Genomic DNA, 16,680 nt, shown 5'->3' on the forward strand with positions numbered 1-16,680 from the left:
AATAATGACCGGGATGGAGAGAGCATATTATTTTCAGGTTTCTTTTATTTTGAGGATGGGGGTATATACACTGTGGACTTGTAAATAAGTGTTAAATAATCCTCATCTGTAAATCTACTTTTTTAAGTAGAGATGCTAAATATAGAGGGGGGGAATCTATATACAAAGATAATAATAGCAAAGCTATTTACAATATAAAGAGAATACAACTGGTCTGTGACTTTTAGAAATTAGAAAGGAAATAATCAAAAAGTATATGAATATTCATCCCACGTTGCTTATTAGAGTCAACCTCTAAATATCCAACAATAGAGAATTCATAGTTTTAATTAGAAGTACCAAATACCAGCTCTACTTTAAACAGAAAAGGGATTTTTTTAAAAGGTAGTGGGGAGGAGCAGGTATAGTACCAGGCTTAGAGGCTGCACAGCCAGAAACATGTCCAAAATACACCAATAAAACTGCCCCAGTGGAGCTATCGCTGCCACCACTGCTGCGTACAAGTCCCCTCATACTGCCAGTGCTGCTTCTAAAATCTCAATATAAATGTGGCACGTTTGCCAGAGGAAATTCTCTATGGTCCCTACTTCTTTGAGTCACTAACTTGCCATTCAAAGTTTAGAGCGCATTATGTCTGATTTGGTAGACCCAGGCCATGTAGTTATACTCCACAACTGCAGGGAAAACTAAGAAAGGAAATACGGGGCATTTAGTACCTCCGTAGTGAGAGGCAGGCTTTGCCTCATAAGGTTAGGGATAGTCTAAATGCAAAAAAGGAGTTCAGATTCTAGGCAGCTGGAAGGAACTGCATTTGCCTACTAGGTTAATGCCAATACAAGAGAAAGCTGAAAAGCATGTTAACAGAATACTATAAGCTAAGTGAAAAAAAGCAGCTGCCGTTTTACTAAATGTTTTAATACTGGTTATAAGCCAGTGAGTGATTTTTTTCTTATTTCAATTTGGATACTATCTGGACTTTCTTCAATCAACATTTATTACCCATATTTTAAGGTAAAATGTCCAATTGATAAAGTAGGGCTTACTCATGTGTTGGGGTTTTTTTAATAATTTTTAATGGTGATAAAATAACAAAATTTACCATCTTAACTATTTTTACATGTATAGTTCAGTAGTGTCCAGTATGTTCACATTGTTGTGGAACCAGTCTCCAGAACTCTTTCCACTTGCAAAGCCAAAACTACGCTCATTGAATAGCAACTCCCCAGTTCCCCCTTTCCCTCAGAACCACCACTCTCCTTTATGTCTCTGAATTAGAATACCTGTACCTCCTGTAAATGGAATCATACATATTTGTCTTTTTGTAACTGACTTATTTCACTTAGAGATATCCTCAAGTCCTCGAGGTCCATCCATTATTGTAGCATATGTCAGAATTTCCTTACTTTATAAGGCCGAATAATAATCTGTTGTGTCATTGGGTATATTTTGCTTACCCGTTTATCCACCATTGGACACTGGGTTGCTTCCGCCTTTTGGCTGTTGTGCATAATGCTGCTGTGACTATGGGTGTACTCCTCAAGACTCTGATTTACCTAGGGATATATTTGCTGGATCATATGGTAATTCTAAGTTTGATTTTTTGAGAAACTAGCATACCATCTGCACCATTTTACATTCCCACCAATAGTGCACAAGGGTTCCAATTTCTCCACATCCTTGCCAACACTTGTTATCACTTGTTATTTTTGTTTCTTTTTAATAGTACCCATCCTAATGGATGTAAGGGGTAGCATTTATTACTTTTATGTAAAATGTACACTAAGGCATCAAACTAAAAAATTGTGAAATTAGAAGATAAACCCATATATATATCTGAATACCTTAAAGGCCAGTTATAAATCACAGGCCCTAGTTAAGGACTGAGTAGGTCTGAGTAGTCTGCCTCCTGGGAATCAGCGTGGCTTCTTGACCTTTGTTCTCTCATGTCAGCATTTATATTCATAAAGTATATTTTTCTGAAATTCATTTTACCAATTTGTTAGTCAAAGTTTAAATTTCTTTGGCTTTGTGGGGTTTGTTTGTTTGTTTGTTTGTTTTTTTAGGCACCTTTCTTGGATGTTCTCAACACCATGATGGATACTACACTTCCTCTGACATTAGAAGAATTAGAAGAATGGGGGAATCCTTCATCTGATGAAAAACACAAGAACTACATAAAACGTTACTGTCCCTATCAAAATATTAAACCACAGGTAGTGAATAACAGTTCTGATAAACTATTCCTAAAATGATAGAAGAGATAATCAAAAGAATACTTACCCATGCTGACCCGGAATTTTGTAGGGCTTTAGATTGTTTCTGCTTATAACACCCAAACAACTTTCAGCGCCATCTCTGCTCATACTCCATGTTTGTTTCAATGTAATAGTTCAGAATAGGTTAGATGTGGTCATGGTCTCACTAGCCAAGAAAAGGGTATTCCAGGTAGCAAGTGGTCTAGTACTGTGATACTGTAGATCTCTCAATATGAAATGAGAAGAAATTATCTAGCACTTAGGTCAAAAAAATGGAGTTATTTTTCATAACCTATAAGGTAGAAAAGGACCATAAGGAATAATGCAAATCTTGTACATCTATTTTCTTTCAGCATTATCCTTCCATTCACATCACAGCTTATGAAAATGATGAGCGTGTACCTCTGAAAGGAATTGTAAACTATACTGACAAACTCAAGGAAGCCATTATGGAGCATGCTAAGGACACTGGTGAAGGTAGGAGACCACCTGGAAGCAGGGAGCATAGCTAAATGTTCTGTTACCTACCACATACTGCTCAGAGTAGTACATTTTATGCCACAGACCAAATCATCTGCCCGTGAGTTTGGACAGTTGGTTTTCCTGTGTTGACTACTGAGTGAGGCATACCTAATAACTATATCTGACTTGCCCCTTTTTCAAAGGACAGTCTTAAAATAAGGTAGGCAAGGCACAAAGAAAAATAAATTTAAACATCAAAGTATAACTTAGAGATATACTGTCATACAACACTCATTCATTTAACAATATGAATTGAGCCATTATTCCTGGAAACTTCTAGAAAAGCTTTTGCTCTGGAGCTTCAGTGTCCAAACTAGCTGCGTTAATTTCCTCTAGATCTTTCCATTTCATTGCACAGGAACTCTTACCTTTTTCTTCCTTATTAGCAAGACCCTCTGAGCTCAGGGTGGAAGGGACCCACATGCAAGTTTCAGTCACCTTGTTTTCACCTCCATGCCTCACACTTACACATTGCAAAAGTTGGCGTTTCCAAGTCATAAGACTCTGATTCCACAGGGCCATTGGCTTCCTCTTGCTCCACAACCTTCTCCATGTGGCCCAACAAGTCTCTTCCATCCAGTGTCCTCAGCCACTCATCCTCCTGTTGCTTTCTCTGTTTCAGAAATTTGTCTTTTGCTGCTTGCCCCCTCCCATCTCTTACTTGGTGATAGTTTATGCCTTTTTCCTTTGCTATTATTTTAATAGCGTACTTGAGAGGAAAGGGGAGAAATGAATCTCAAACAAACCTTCTAATTGTTGCATATGTTAACTCTTTCAGGCTACCAGGCCCCCAATGTTGTGTTAGATATTCAGCCTGGAGGCAATCATGTGATTGAGGATTCTCACAAAAAGGTATGTTTTCAAACCCCTCTCAGTTGACAGATGCCCAAGTAGAGATCTGTCACTGTCACCATTTCATTGGTTGCAGCAGAGTTTATGACAGCTGCTTTGTCACTGTCTGGTCTGTGGCTGAGGCCCAAGAGCAGAAGGAAGAATGCTGAGTCGAGAAAAGGTTCCCTCTTATACTTGATAAGTGAGCGCTGTTAGAGTGATGGAATCTTACCTGTTTGGAAGCACCTTCTGCCTCTGTCCCCAAATAAAAGTAGACTTGCCATAAATGGCTGACTTTGTGGTTAGGTGAAGATGGATAGACAAAGAGATGTAGCCCTCGAGTTTTACCACAAAGGCCTTTATCTAATTTTTTAAATGCATTTCTTTTAGATTACAGCCCAAATTAAATTCTTGTACGAGGAACTTGGACTTGACAGCACCAGTGTTTTCGAGAATCTTAAGAAATACCTAAAATTCTGAAACGCTGCATTCCATGGGAATTGGAAACACACTGAAATATTTCATAGTCTTATTTCCAATTGGGTAAGCAACAGTGAGATTTTTTTTTAAGTTAGTAATTTTTTAAAATTTGCTTCTCCATCCACATTTTGCCTCGTGTATATCTCACTTGATTCTACTGCTCTGTCCTTTGGCACATGTGCCCTTTAACCTAGGAAAGGGGTTTTCAAACCGTGCTCCTCAGAAGGACACGGAGGACAGGGTGAAGGAAGGTTTGGTGACAACACAACTCTCCCAGCTCCCCCTTCAGAACAGCTCTGTTTCTGTCTGTCCGAACTAACATTTCCTTTGAAAAGTTTACAAATCAAGGTCCTGCCTCTTTGCTAATGAACACTTTTAGACACGTCAGCAGTAAGTCCTCCAGTTTCTACATCTGTATTTTATGAAAAGAGGTAACATTCTTCACATTAGAATTCATTAGATCTCTCTGACAGTCCGGGGTCCTCAGGTGTCCCGATCATCTCTTACACTGATGCTAGCTCAATAAAGTTACAAGTTCCTGCAAGCGATAGTTTTATTATTTTTAAAAAACATTTGAGAACCTTTTCTAAAGCTGTTACATTCACATTGTATTACCCCGCCGTCTGTGGTGCGTGAAGTTACTGCACATGCTTAGGAGGGAACAGGACGCCAGTGTCTTCATCTCTTTAACACAAGCTGTGCAGTAGGTTTAATGTGCTGGAATAGCACGCCCGATTAGAAACAAAACATCTGTCTCTGAAAGCTGTTTGGTGATGAAGGAGATTCTTCGTGTTGTATTCAAGGACGAGGCCTTCTCCTTTGTCCAGTAAAATGTCATGCGTATCAACTTCACCGCCCTTGTCGGCAAAACTGGTACTTAACCTTATGCTTGCTCTTGTGGGAATATTGGGAACCATTTCCTTTAGATTTAGCGGTGAGGATTCTCCAAAATTCAGAACCACCAGAAAGACTCGGTCGATGCCATCCAGCTCTCTTGTGTACACGACAGAGTGGCTGTTATTCCTCAGATAGCAAAACCAGCCCCTGCTGAGGAGCAGCTCATTGACATGAAGCAAACTTAATTCTTGATAGAACTTCAGTGCTGATCTGGGCTGAGTCTTTTGGACCTATTAAAAAAAAAAAAAAAGAAAAAATTAACTATTCACTTCTCAAATAGTTGTTAGCAGTTTTTTTTTTTTTTTTAGTAGTCTTAGTACCAAATAAGGAACTTATTTCCCAAAAAAGTTTGCTTCAGTTTTGCCCATTAAAATGACTACCAGATTGTAAGTATTGATAGGTTGGTAAGAGTAGTTTATTTAACTACCAAGAGATACTGCAAATGCAGGGAGTCATTGGGTGCACAGCGTTCTCGCATTTTGGCCATACGTTATGAGAGACCAAATTTGACTCCACTTTAGGTATCTCAAAACAATGTCCGTGTCTAAGTTACCCTGGTGTTTAACTTACCTAACTACAGTCCCTTTATGCTACATTGTAACTGGAAGAAAGGCTGCCACTGTGGCCATGAACTGGGAGGGCTTCCCTGTTCTCTTTTGTAGAATACTTTGGAGGTCTCTTTAACTTCAGCAGACACGTGTTCCTTACGTAGCCAGTGGTGAACAGAAAGTTGCAAAAAAGGACGCAAAGCAAAATGCTGCCTACAGGGAAAGTTTAAAAATTATACTTCTTTAATGTGTGTCCATTAAAGAAGATTGGGGTTTATTTCACAGCTACATAGAACATATATAATTTAATTTCAAGCGCCTTCTCCTGTGATTATGGTAAAATGTCATTTTAATAACAGGATAATGTTTGGTTGAATGGATATACCAAATTTAAAACCATCCCTCTCATTTCAGCATTCAGCTTTCTAATATTTTCTCATATTTTTAGTGCCTCTCCCGTATTTGGATTATTTATTTAGGACTGAAAGACAATTACTACGTCAGAGAGTATGGATACTTGATACATAATGCCAAATTAGTCTCCATAAGAGCTGTTGCCAAATCAGTGGTAATGTTCATTTCCGTGGACTCTTGCCAGCCATGTTGACTGCGGCGGTGGTGGCTGTCATTGCTGTTATCATTGTTGTTACTGCGGGGCAGGTGCCTAATGTGTGGTCTTCAGTGAACATCTACTGAATGTTTGAAAAATGTTTATTCTCTGTTATCAGGCACAAAGGTATTTATGGTACATGTATATGGTATATGTATATGACTTGTCAAATTACTATTAACATTTTCTATAGCCTTAGATGATGCATGGAAAAGCATAGTTCGGTGCCACTCACATAAGAAGTGCCCAGTAAGTGTTAACTATTATCTGTGTCAACTTTCTAGAAGTATGTTGAAGTGTCTCTCTGTAATTGTGGATTTGTCAGTTTCTCTTGGCATTTCTCATAGTACTTGTTTTATATATTTGGACGCTATTGTTAGATCCATAGATCATGACTTGTAGTGGAATGTTCTTTAACAGTTTTTGAAAATTACATTGGTCTCATAATGCTTTTCATATTGAATTCTATTTTGTCTGCTATTAAATATTTCCACACCTGCTTTTTGTAACTTTATTTTTTTTAAATAGGAAATGCATGCACACAGTATAAAATTCATTTATAAGAGGAATATATAAAATAAGGTTTTTCCTAACACCATCCCCTCGCTTTTCACCTTTTGTCTCAGAAACAGACACTATTGCTGTTTATGCTACATCCTGTGCCTTTGCAAACAGATGTAGATATACTTTTTCTCTATACAAGTGGAGGCATGCTACCATAATGGACTCTGTTTCTTAGTACAGGGTAGAGATGGTCTCATGATACCAGTGCATTCTTTCTAAAAGCTGCATACTAGTCCATTGTATAAGTCAACCATAATTAATTCTCTTGATAAAATATTTAAATCATTTCCAGTGGAGATCCTTGAATATTTATCATTTTCCACATGTATAAGTATTCTCGGAATGAAATTACTAAGTCAAAGGTTATATGTGCGTTTTTTGTTTTAGCAATGTCTCTATATTGGATTTTGTCTCTTTACCTTAATCTGAGAGTTTTTATCTTTTGATAGGTGAATTTGACCCATTTATATTGGTGATTGCCATGTGTTTGGACATACTCCTACAGCCTTATTTTATTTTTTATTTATATTTGTACTATTGTTTTCATCCTTTTCATATCGGTTGTTTTGATGTAATATTTTTCCTCCTATTCTTTGAAAATGACACTCTTAAAATTGTAATGCCTGTTTTAAAATATACTTTTCTCAACATCCGGAGCAGTGCCATCCAGCAGAACTTCTGCAGTGCTGGAAGTTTCTATATCTGTGCTAAAGTGGCAGCCCCCAGCTGCTCTGCACTTGACGCGTGCTAGTGTGCCACAGGAAGTGAATTCTGCATTGTTCAGTTGAGGTACTCTATGTCCATGCCCTGAAAAGAATGCTTTAGCCTGCTCGCTCACACATTCTCTGTCTTTTCTCTCCCCTTCCCTGCTGCCACTTCCCATATAGAAATCAATCACTAAGATTTTTGTTCCAGAATATCTTACTAATCTTACTTTACATGATGTACCAAAAAATATCCTTAAGTTCTGTTGATTCCTTTCCTTGCTGTGTTTTATACATCATGTATTATTTTTTTAACATTTTTTTATCTTTAAGTAATCTTTATACCCAACGTGGGGCTTCAACTTAAAACCCCAAGATCAGGAGTCACATGCTCTACTGACTGAGCCAGCCAGCCACCCCACATCCTGTCTTTCTTTTAGATTCATCTTTTTGTTTTGTTTCAGTCCCTGATTATTCTCTCACAAGCTGGCTATTTATGGTAAAATTGGGGTGCATGCTTTTCCAAGTCTATATTCATGAACGCTAGTTTGAGTGGATATAAGATTGTAGGTTTAGAATCAAGTTTCCATCATAGCGTTAAAGATTGAAGTTCTGATATGTTCTAGGATCTGCTTAAGCAAGTCCAGTTCTCAGTCCTTTGCTTGGGCAGTCTGTTTTGCAGTTTGGTTTTGGTTTCCGCATATTTTTAGACTTTTTTTCTTTATTCTTGCCATTTTTCTTTGAATATATAGTTCCCTCTGGTTTCTGTTCTCTTCTAGAATTTCATGTTGCAATTTCTAGATTGATTGCATATCAAAAATTTTCTCTTCATACTGTTATTTGCCTTTTTTCAGTGCATTCTGGGAGAAGTGTCTGGATCAGTTTTCCAGCACCCTAATTAGAATTTCTGTTTCAGTCTTTCACAATGTTTTACGTACCTACACGCTCTAATCACTTTTTTTTAAGTTTTACTTATTTAAATCACCTGTACACCCCACGTGGAGCTCAAACTCAGAACCCCAAGGATCAAGAGACGCATGCTCCACCCACTGAGCCAGCCAGGCTCCCCTCTGATTCCTTTTTTAAGAGAATCAAGAGACTCCATAAGACAGTATAACAATAACAAAGTCTTCTGTTTGCCATATTTCCTCTACTTTAACAGTTTTCTGTTAAGAGTGGTGTTCTCTTCCATCCTCTTAATTTTTCTCAAATGTGTCTTTCTTGGCGATCCATTTACTTTTGCATTTTGATACTCCTTGTCTTCGGTTGTCTGCCTTTAGTCATTATGAGAAGCTTGGTTTTACTTTCTTTTAGAAATTAAATTCTTACCTGTCTCTAGGGCTCTTATGGATGTATTTTATTAAATAGCTTAGCCTGAGACATTGTGTTACGATTTAGCATTCCTCCAAGCATTACTCCTGATCATTTGAAAGACTTGGTTAATGTTATAGAAAAAATTGTTTTAATTTGCATTTATCTTTTTTCATCTTTCTGGTATATATTTTTATGTAGGATTTCTTAACCTCTTGGACTCAAATTGAAAACCAATAGATGCATTTACTCTCAAACACAAATGTTAAAACACATATTTTTGTTTTCAAGGACCTATCTAATACTATCCCAGAAGCCTCTGTGGAGTTTGGAGCAGGGAGTTGTGGAAACAGGAGGGTTTGCATGAAGCTCAAAACAGATTAATAACCTGGGGAGGCTGCACTTACTGTGATGAGCACTGAGTAATGTACAGAATCGTCCCATCACTGTGTTGTACACCTGAAACTGATATAATGTGTGTCAGCTATATTTCAGTAATTTTTTCAAAATCTTACGAGATTGTTTTCAAAATACTTAGTAGATTGGGGTAAGGGGAGATTTTTGCTTTAAAATTTTTAAGTCTCATGGGATGCCAGGAATTTCTCTTCTCCTGAGGTGGTTTAAACAATGACATTTTCACTAGTACGTGACTCCACCTGAAGCCATTTCATAGTGTCCTGGTCCAAGGAAATGTACTTAGCCCTTTGCCAAATTGAGCAAACAGATTTTCTAAACAGGAATGCGTATATTCCAGCAACTCCAGCTGAATCTGGCAACCTTGACCACTACGATGATAGAAAACAGTGTAGCCAAAAGCCAAAGGGTGTGCTTTTTGAGAACAGCTCCTTTTAGGAATTGGTTACATCTTGGTTTCTTCAGGTAATTATCCTTAATCTTCTTTCCTTCCTTTCAAAGGCGGGAAAGGAGGATAGCTGGGCTTGCTGAAAGACCTCCATAAAATCTCCTTAAAAGCTCAGAGTTCTCAAAGTCATTCCAGTGAATAGCTGTGTATTCCATAGGATACTCCACATGGTGCACTTCTGTACCAGCCTGTACTTCCACAAAAACATCACTTAAAAACTCTAAGTCTATGTGATTAATTTAAAGAGAGCATCAGTTAAGGTCTTGGGCACCCTCAGGGTGACTGTTCGTTGTCAGCACAGAAACTCATTTCCTATTTCTGGAATCAGCATAACATTTTCATTGATACTTACATCAACATTCACAGTGTGGTAATCTGAACTGGTGGGTAACCACGTGTGACTGGCTTCAGAAAAACCAGCATTTGAGCTATTGTCCCACTGCATCGGTGACTTGGAGAAAAGGGTATCCTGTGTCAAAGACCATAAAGAGAAAACAGTAGTTATTAAAAAAATATAATTTGGTCATGGTTTACTTCATAATTATTTAATTCCCTGTACTTCTTAGTACTTGTATTTATTAGCATTCATAATGAAAAAGCTTCAACATTCAGTACATAAACCGGCTTCTCACTTTTAATTGGAAAACAGTGACATCTTGAGTTTGAATAGATTATGGTAACTGGACTTTGATACATGCTTAGAATCTTTGCAGCTTTTCCCTAAAAATGAGTAACGTAGGATTTCAAAATGTGCGATTGCCAACACGTTCTGTGGTGTAGTGGCAATGAGTTCGGGTATGCACCCATGTACAAGTAAGCCTAAATTCTGCCCGCTTTTATTCAGCCTGGTTGTTGCACGTGAACACACACAAATTTAGGAAATGGACACCAAATATTAGGGAAATTGGATCTCCAACACTGCAAGCTAACCATACAAATTATTACGGGTTCGCCTAAGAACACAATTTTGAGATCCATAGCCTCACAAACAAAAACCACTCAAGTCTGGGGCTGTGCATTACATTTGTTAACATGAAAGGAAGAATCTTTGTGCTGTGGTCAGAATCTAGCAGTACAGACCTCTGTGTTCCAGGTAGAGGGCACTGAGTAATATTCCCAACTCAGAACACAGGTTCTCAAATTCTAGTATGTCTACGAATCAGCTGGAAAACATCTTTAAAATGTAGATTCCTGGGCTCTACACAAGAAATTCAGTTGTGCGGCTTAGGAAACAGTATTCTTAGCTCCCAACAAAGAAAGGTGACTGTCTAATAGTACGAAAGGAAAGCAAAATAATCGTTTTCATCAGTAGACTAGAAGTAAATTCTCTAGTTTCGTGTAGATTATATTAACTTACAACGTCATAGCTTTCGTTGAGATTTGTGACTAAAATATTTCTCATTCCTATTTCTTCCCCATAGTAAGTTATGGGGGTTCCAGGGAGTGTGAAAACAAGCATGTTCATGATGTTGACATATTCTGCCCCCAAACGAGAAGTCAGCCGGGCACGGTCCGGTCCACCGATCTGAAAGGCAGATATTTTTAAGGACGTAGCTTAATATACAGTTGTCTGGAAAACTTACCCTATTGCACAAAAAGTTCATCAGGCAGAAAAACAAAGTTAGCTGTGAGTACCATGGTATCAGCAAGCCTGGCTTTGAGTACCGACGCTGCTTGCTACTTGCTGTTTGCTGTGTAACTGACCAATTTACTGTCTTGGCCATTATGATCAACAGAATGGTGTTAACAATTGACTTCACAAATGTGATAAAGTGTACGAGGGTGCATGTTAATATTTTCACACATTTGGATGAGAGAATATGGACAGGAAACAAAAATGTTTACCCCATTGAGGGCACAACAGGGAGGGAACAGGTGGAAGGGGTAGGAGCAGTTTCTGGTGTGTGTGTGTGACTTGAACTATTCAAAACAAATTTTAAAGATAAATCAACTTTTACAGAGAAATGTACACAGTCCAAGAGAAAATTTTCTAATGTGTTTCCTGTTTTTAAATTTGGTATTTCTATGCTGAATTCCCTGATTACATATTGTGATATATATTACCTAGCCCTTAAGAGTTTATTTAAATCACCTAGCAGTTCTCTCCATATACCACAACTCGGTCTCATGTGCATTTGCTGAGCATGGACTTTTAGTATTGAAAAAGTACTTTCGGGGTACCTGGCTGGCTCAGTCGGAAGAGCATGCAACTCGGTCCTGGGTGAATTCAAGCCCCACATTGGGTGTGGAGATTACTTAAATAAATAAGCTTTAAAAAAAAAATTCTTGGGGCGCCTCGGTGGCGCAGTCGGTTAAGTGGCCGACTTCAGCCAGGTCACGATCTCGCAGTCCGTGAGTTCGAGCCCCGCGTCAGGCTCTGGGCTGATGGCTCGGAGCCTGGAGCCTGTTTCCGATTCTGTGTCTCCTTCTCTCTCTGCCCCTCCCCCGTCCATGCTCTGTCTCTCTCTGTCCCAAAAATAAAGAAGTTGAAAAAAAAAATTAAAAAAAATTCTTTCCCACCTACCTTCTATCTTCTTGCCCTCCTCCCCTGTCAGGTATTCTCTCCAGTGTACAATGATGAAACGACAAGCTCTGAGACGTTATATCACTTATTCAAATTAGGGTATAATGCAAAACCAGCCTTTGAGTTTGAGTCTAAGAATAAGAACTTGGTTGTTACAGTTCACGAAAAAAGGAGTTTTGTTTGTTTTTTTTTTAGATGTACTAAAAACTACCTACAGTTACCTTTTTGTAGACCACTGTAAATTATTTCTCTATTTTTATGGTCAGAAAAGTCAAATATCACCTCTGTTTATTTTCATTATCTCGAGAGCATTTGATAAGAAACCCTATGGTTTCTCAAACTTTCTGGACTTAGGGCACTTTCAATTTCAGGACTGAAATCAAGAAATATTTCCGCAGGTAGTTCACAGCAGTGGACAGAGATTGGGGCCTCTCATAGGCTGAGAGAGATCCCAGTCACCTAAGCTAATGGAGACTCTCAGTATATGAAAAATACAAGTGCTAAAACTCCATTATAAAATAGAGAGGGCCCTTGTGGAATGGTGGAGGAAAGACCTCCAAAATCTCAAGGAGAATGCTGGCAATAACAAAATCCACTGTTTCAGAACTCTGGAAACTAGCTAAAGGCCTTCAGTAATCTTAAGAAGTATTTACTCAAGAAAAACAGCAAGCTTTGTGTCATTTTAACTGGTCCTGAACTCCTGCCCCTTGGATCTACGATAGCCTTGAAAACCTCAGTCTAGCAACTACTGTAGCTGTGAAAAACAGGAGCTACCGGGTAGTGGGGGGCGGGGGGGGGGGGGGACAGTGGGCAGAATAGGTTTAGAGTTCACCAAAAGCTCCATTTAGAGAACTGTCACAATTTGACCTTTCTAGCACTCGCTTTTAGTTGGATTTTTTTTTTTTTTAATTAGAAAGATGCCCTATCCCTGAGATACTGGCCAGAAATAATCAGCAACAGTTATTTAGCATCACATCTGCCTGAGGAGGTATTGCCAACTGGGGCTAAACAGAGACTGACCAAAAACCTTAAAAGCTGGGGAATGAGGTGACCATAAGAGCCTTTGAAAGGCTCTGACAGATTTTTGGAATCTGGAACATGTGCAGATACCCTGGGAAGACTTGAGAAGGCTCTAATCTCTCATCTCTGGCTAACCTTGAAACTCAGTGCAAGCAGAAAGTGAAGACTAAGGTAGAACTACCAACTGCCTGCCAAAGTGTTGAAAGCACACCCCAACACACACAGTCCCTCAGCAAAGGCTGGGAGACTTCATGGTTCACCATATTTCAGGAATCTCTTCAAATCATTAGTTGATAATCTGACCAAGCAGACACTTCAGCAGCCACACCCAACAAAGAATACAGATTTTACAAAATTAATCCAGGGAAGTCACTCAAGAAACAGCAACAATAAACACCAGGGAAGAGAGAAGGGGTTTTCCTACATTACTACATTATTTAAAATATCCAGTTTTCAACAATAAAAAGGAATGCAAAGAAAACAGGAAAATACAACCCGTAATAGAAAAAGCAGTCAATAGAAAATGTGGATGAAGAAACACTGGCCTAGCAGACAAAGACATTTAAGTCAACTGCTATCCATATGTTCAAAGAAAAGTGTGAGGACAGTGTCTCATCAAATAGATACTGTCAAAAGGATAAAAGAAAGAACCAGAAAGAAATTTCAGAGTTGAAAAGTATGAGCACTGAAAGGAAAAACTCATTGAGACGGGCTGGACAGATTTGAACTGACAGAGAAATCAGCAAACTCGAAGACCGATCAAGATTATCTAGTCTGAGAACCAGAAGAAAAAGAATGAAGAAAAATGACAAAAACCTGGTCAGAAGCTGGGATAGGCCTGGCTCCCTGAAGAATCACCAATGAAGGGAAGGGTGATGCCTGTTTACAGACCTAGCCCTCGCGTTAGAGGTGACTTCAACAAGCGCCACAGCCCCAGACGTGCTGATGAGGCATGAGGACTTACCATCCAGTTAGGCCATTTTCCTTCTGGCATGTTTTCCATCCAGGATGTGATAACCTCAAACACACCGTTCCCAGAAGGAGCGTTCAGCTCACTGAGATAATTGTTGAAGGGAAAATCTGCTTCTTGGACAAAAGGCAACCCGTAGTACATCATGGTCCTGTCAATGCTCTCTCCGTAGGCTTCAATCCCCATGAACCTGGAAGAGTTGGCAGGGTGCAGTGTCCTTAGGGCCCGTCAGGGGACTGAGAAGCATTCTGCAGCTGCTTCCATCTGCTGGACTCTTACCCACATCCAGCTGGGCTCACTAGGAAGCAGAATCAAGCCAGATGGCCAAGTAGTGGCATGCCTGCTCACCTGGACTCTTTCTCACTTCTCATGGACAATAAACCCAAGGACTAGCCTAATACTATGCCGTGCTTAAGAGTTAGGAAATACATTTGGGGACGCCTGGGTGCCCTAGTTGGTTAAGCATCCGACTCTTGATTTCAGCTCAGATCATGATCTCACAGTTCTGAGTTCAAGCCATGTGTCAGGCTTGAGTACGGAGCCTGCTTGGGATTCTCTCCCTCTCTCTCTGCCCTTCCCCTGCTCATGCTGTCTCTCCAAATAAACATAAAATACATTTGGATATCAGTCAATATTGTTCTTTCTTTCTAAATCTGATTAAAACTCAGTAACTTCCAGGAACTCTTTAGCAATCTTCCTCACACTTAGAATCTGCAGTGTGTGTCTGCATATCATGTGAAGGGGTTTTCCCCCCAAATCTTCCCGTTTTATTTGAATCCCTATAAAGCCTCACTTTATTATCAGGGTGACCCTTGGCTATTAAAAACCAAACACTTGGAGGGGCGCCTCGGTGGCTCAGTCGGTTAAGCTTCGGCCCAGGTCATGATCTCACAGTTTGTGGGTTTGAGCCCCACATCCAGCTCTGTGCTGACAGCCCAGAGCCTGGAACCTGCTTCAGATTCTGTCTCCTTCTCTCTCTGCCCCTCCCTCATTTGCACTCTCTCTCTCTCAAAAATAAACATTTTTTAAAAAAATTTTTTAAGCATCTGATGTTTAATTTTGGCTCATTATGATTTCACAGTCCCGCATGTGCGCTCTGTTGCTCTCTCTCAAAAACAAAAAACAAAAAAAAAACCTTGAGGTGCCTGGCTGCCTCAGTTGGTAGAGCACGTGACTCTTGATCTTGGGGTCATGAGTTCAAGCCCCACGTTGGTTGTAGAGCTTACTTTAAAACAAACACTCTTAGGGAAAGACATCAGCCTGAAATGACCTACATCAGTGCTGACTTCACCTGTTTGAAGTGCACGACATCTGGAACACAAGTGTTTCAGCTCCGGTTCCATCCCTGACATTACCACCTGTGTGACCATTGCCTTTGTGCTCAAGTCTCAGTTTCCTTATCTGTAGTATGGGGATAGCAATCAGAGGACCTACTTTGAGGAGGAGAAATTTCTTTAACTCCTGTTGATGCTACTGGGTGATGTATATAAACATAGGAATAGATTTAGTGAGTTCATGTGTCCCTGTTTTAAGTGCTTCATAGACATTATCTCTTGCAGTCTCACAAAAGCCTGAAAAGGGTTTCACTATCACCTGTTAATTGAGAAAGTGGGACTTGAGTCAGCGAACCAGCCCAAGGTCACACACAGGACTCTACCTTAGGTCCATCTGATTCCAAAGCTGTGTTGCTAACCATTGTGATCTAATAGTTTAGTTTAAACATTTGGATTCATACTGGACACTGGACACTAACAGGCCAAATAGTAATGATTAGAATAGTCAGTGACTAACATTTAGACTACGTATTTTAAGCTAATTTCACAAAATTCTGTGAAGGACTGTGATGCGCATTGTCTGAACAAAAAAAGAAACTGAAAATGAGCAAAGTTAAAACAACATGAAAGACTATCCCAGGCCCTGGCAAAACTGAATTATAATACACTGTAGTTATGGAGGTTTGTTAAATAACTTGAGCCTCTCGAGAATGCCTGGCTGTGAAGGATAAGCTATAGATCACACCCTACGCCCGTGAAGAACAGAAGCGTGTCTTGTGGTCACCTGTATCTCCCAGGCTCCCTGCTGTATTGGTCCATTGTCTGCCGGAAGCTCCGGACAATGTCATGCATTCCCACTTGGGTGGTGGTGAAGTCATGATACAGCTCCCAGTAATGTGTGACCGTGTCCTTAGGAAACCAAGAAACATGGTTACCATCATTTCATATGTCAGATGCCTATAGCTGGCCTTATGCGAATATAGATGGTCTCTTCAAAGGGCTCAAGCCAAGACAAACATGCTGAAGGATGATCCTAGGACTTGAAGTGCTCATGGGGTTTTATGGCTGGAGAGTAACATTCATGACTATTAGGACTTCCTTTGATGCTTAAATTATTAAGTAAAACAAATTTTACTATGTAAATATTTATTGCAAATGTATTCAACAAAACCCTTGTCCTAAACATTTAGTGGTCCTAAATGTTTAAAGGCAAAGAAAACATAGAGCTCCTTATTACACCTGGACTTTATCTGCTTACAAAATTGTCCAAAGTGTAATAGAATAAAGGATAGAAGTGGTAAGTAAACA

At 39.4% G+C, this 16,680-nt stretch overlaps 2 protein-coding genes across 5 annotated transcripts in view; one reads left to right on the plus strand and one right to left on the minus strand.

Moving 5' to 3' along the window:
• The window catches only part of PREPL (prolyl endopeptidase like), a 60,467-nt gene extending 53,824 nt beyond the window's left edge, over window positions 1-6,643 (plus strand). For all 4 annotated transcript variants that reach the window (XM_025932108.2, XM_086701196.1, XM_086701197.1 and 1 more), the window contains 4 exons: window positions 2,064-2,213; window positions 2,609-2,732; window positions 3,556-3,629; window positions 3,999-6,643. In XM_025932108.2, the coding sequence (XP_025787893.1) occupies window positions 2,064-2,213; window positions 2,609-2,732; window positions 3,556-3,629; window positions 3,999-4,088 (438 nt within the window). In that variant the 3' untranslated portion in view covers window positions 4,089-6,643. The remainder of the gene's footprint in view (window positions 1-2,063; window positions 2,214-2,608; window positions 2,733-3,555; window positions 3,630-3,998) is intronic.
• The window catches only part of SLC3A1 (solute carrier family 3 member 1), a 36,505-nt gene continuing 24,452 nt past the window's right edge, over window positions 4,628-16,680 (minus strand). Inside the window, exons 6-10 of the mRNA XM_025932001.2 lie at window positions 16,157-16,281; window positions 14,093-14,288; window positions 10,942-11,109; window positions 9,937-10,053; window positions 4,628-5,215 (exon numbers count right to left, since the gene is read on the minus strand). Of these exons, the coding sequence (XP_025787786.2) occupies window positions 4,775-5,215; window positions 9,937-10,053; window positions 10,942-11,109; window positions 14,093-14,288; window positions 16,157-16,281 (1,047 nt within the window). The 3' untranslated portion in view covers window positions 4,628-4,774. The remainder of the gene's footprint in view (window positions 5,216-9,936; window positions 10,054-10,941; window positions 11,110-14,092; window positions 14,289-16,156; window positions 16,282-16,680) is intronic.

This window comes from Puma concolor, chromosome A3 (genome assembly GCF_028749965.1).
Source record: "Puma concolor isolate L17-30 chromosome A3, mPumCon1.1.hap2, whole genome shotgun sequence".
NCBI classification, from domain to species: Eukaryota; Metazoa; Chordata; class Mammalia; order Carnivora; family Felidae; genus Puma; species Puma concolor.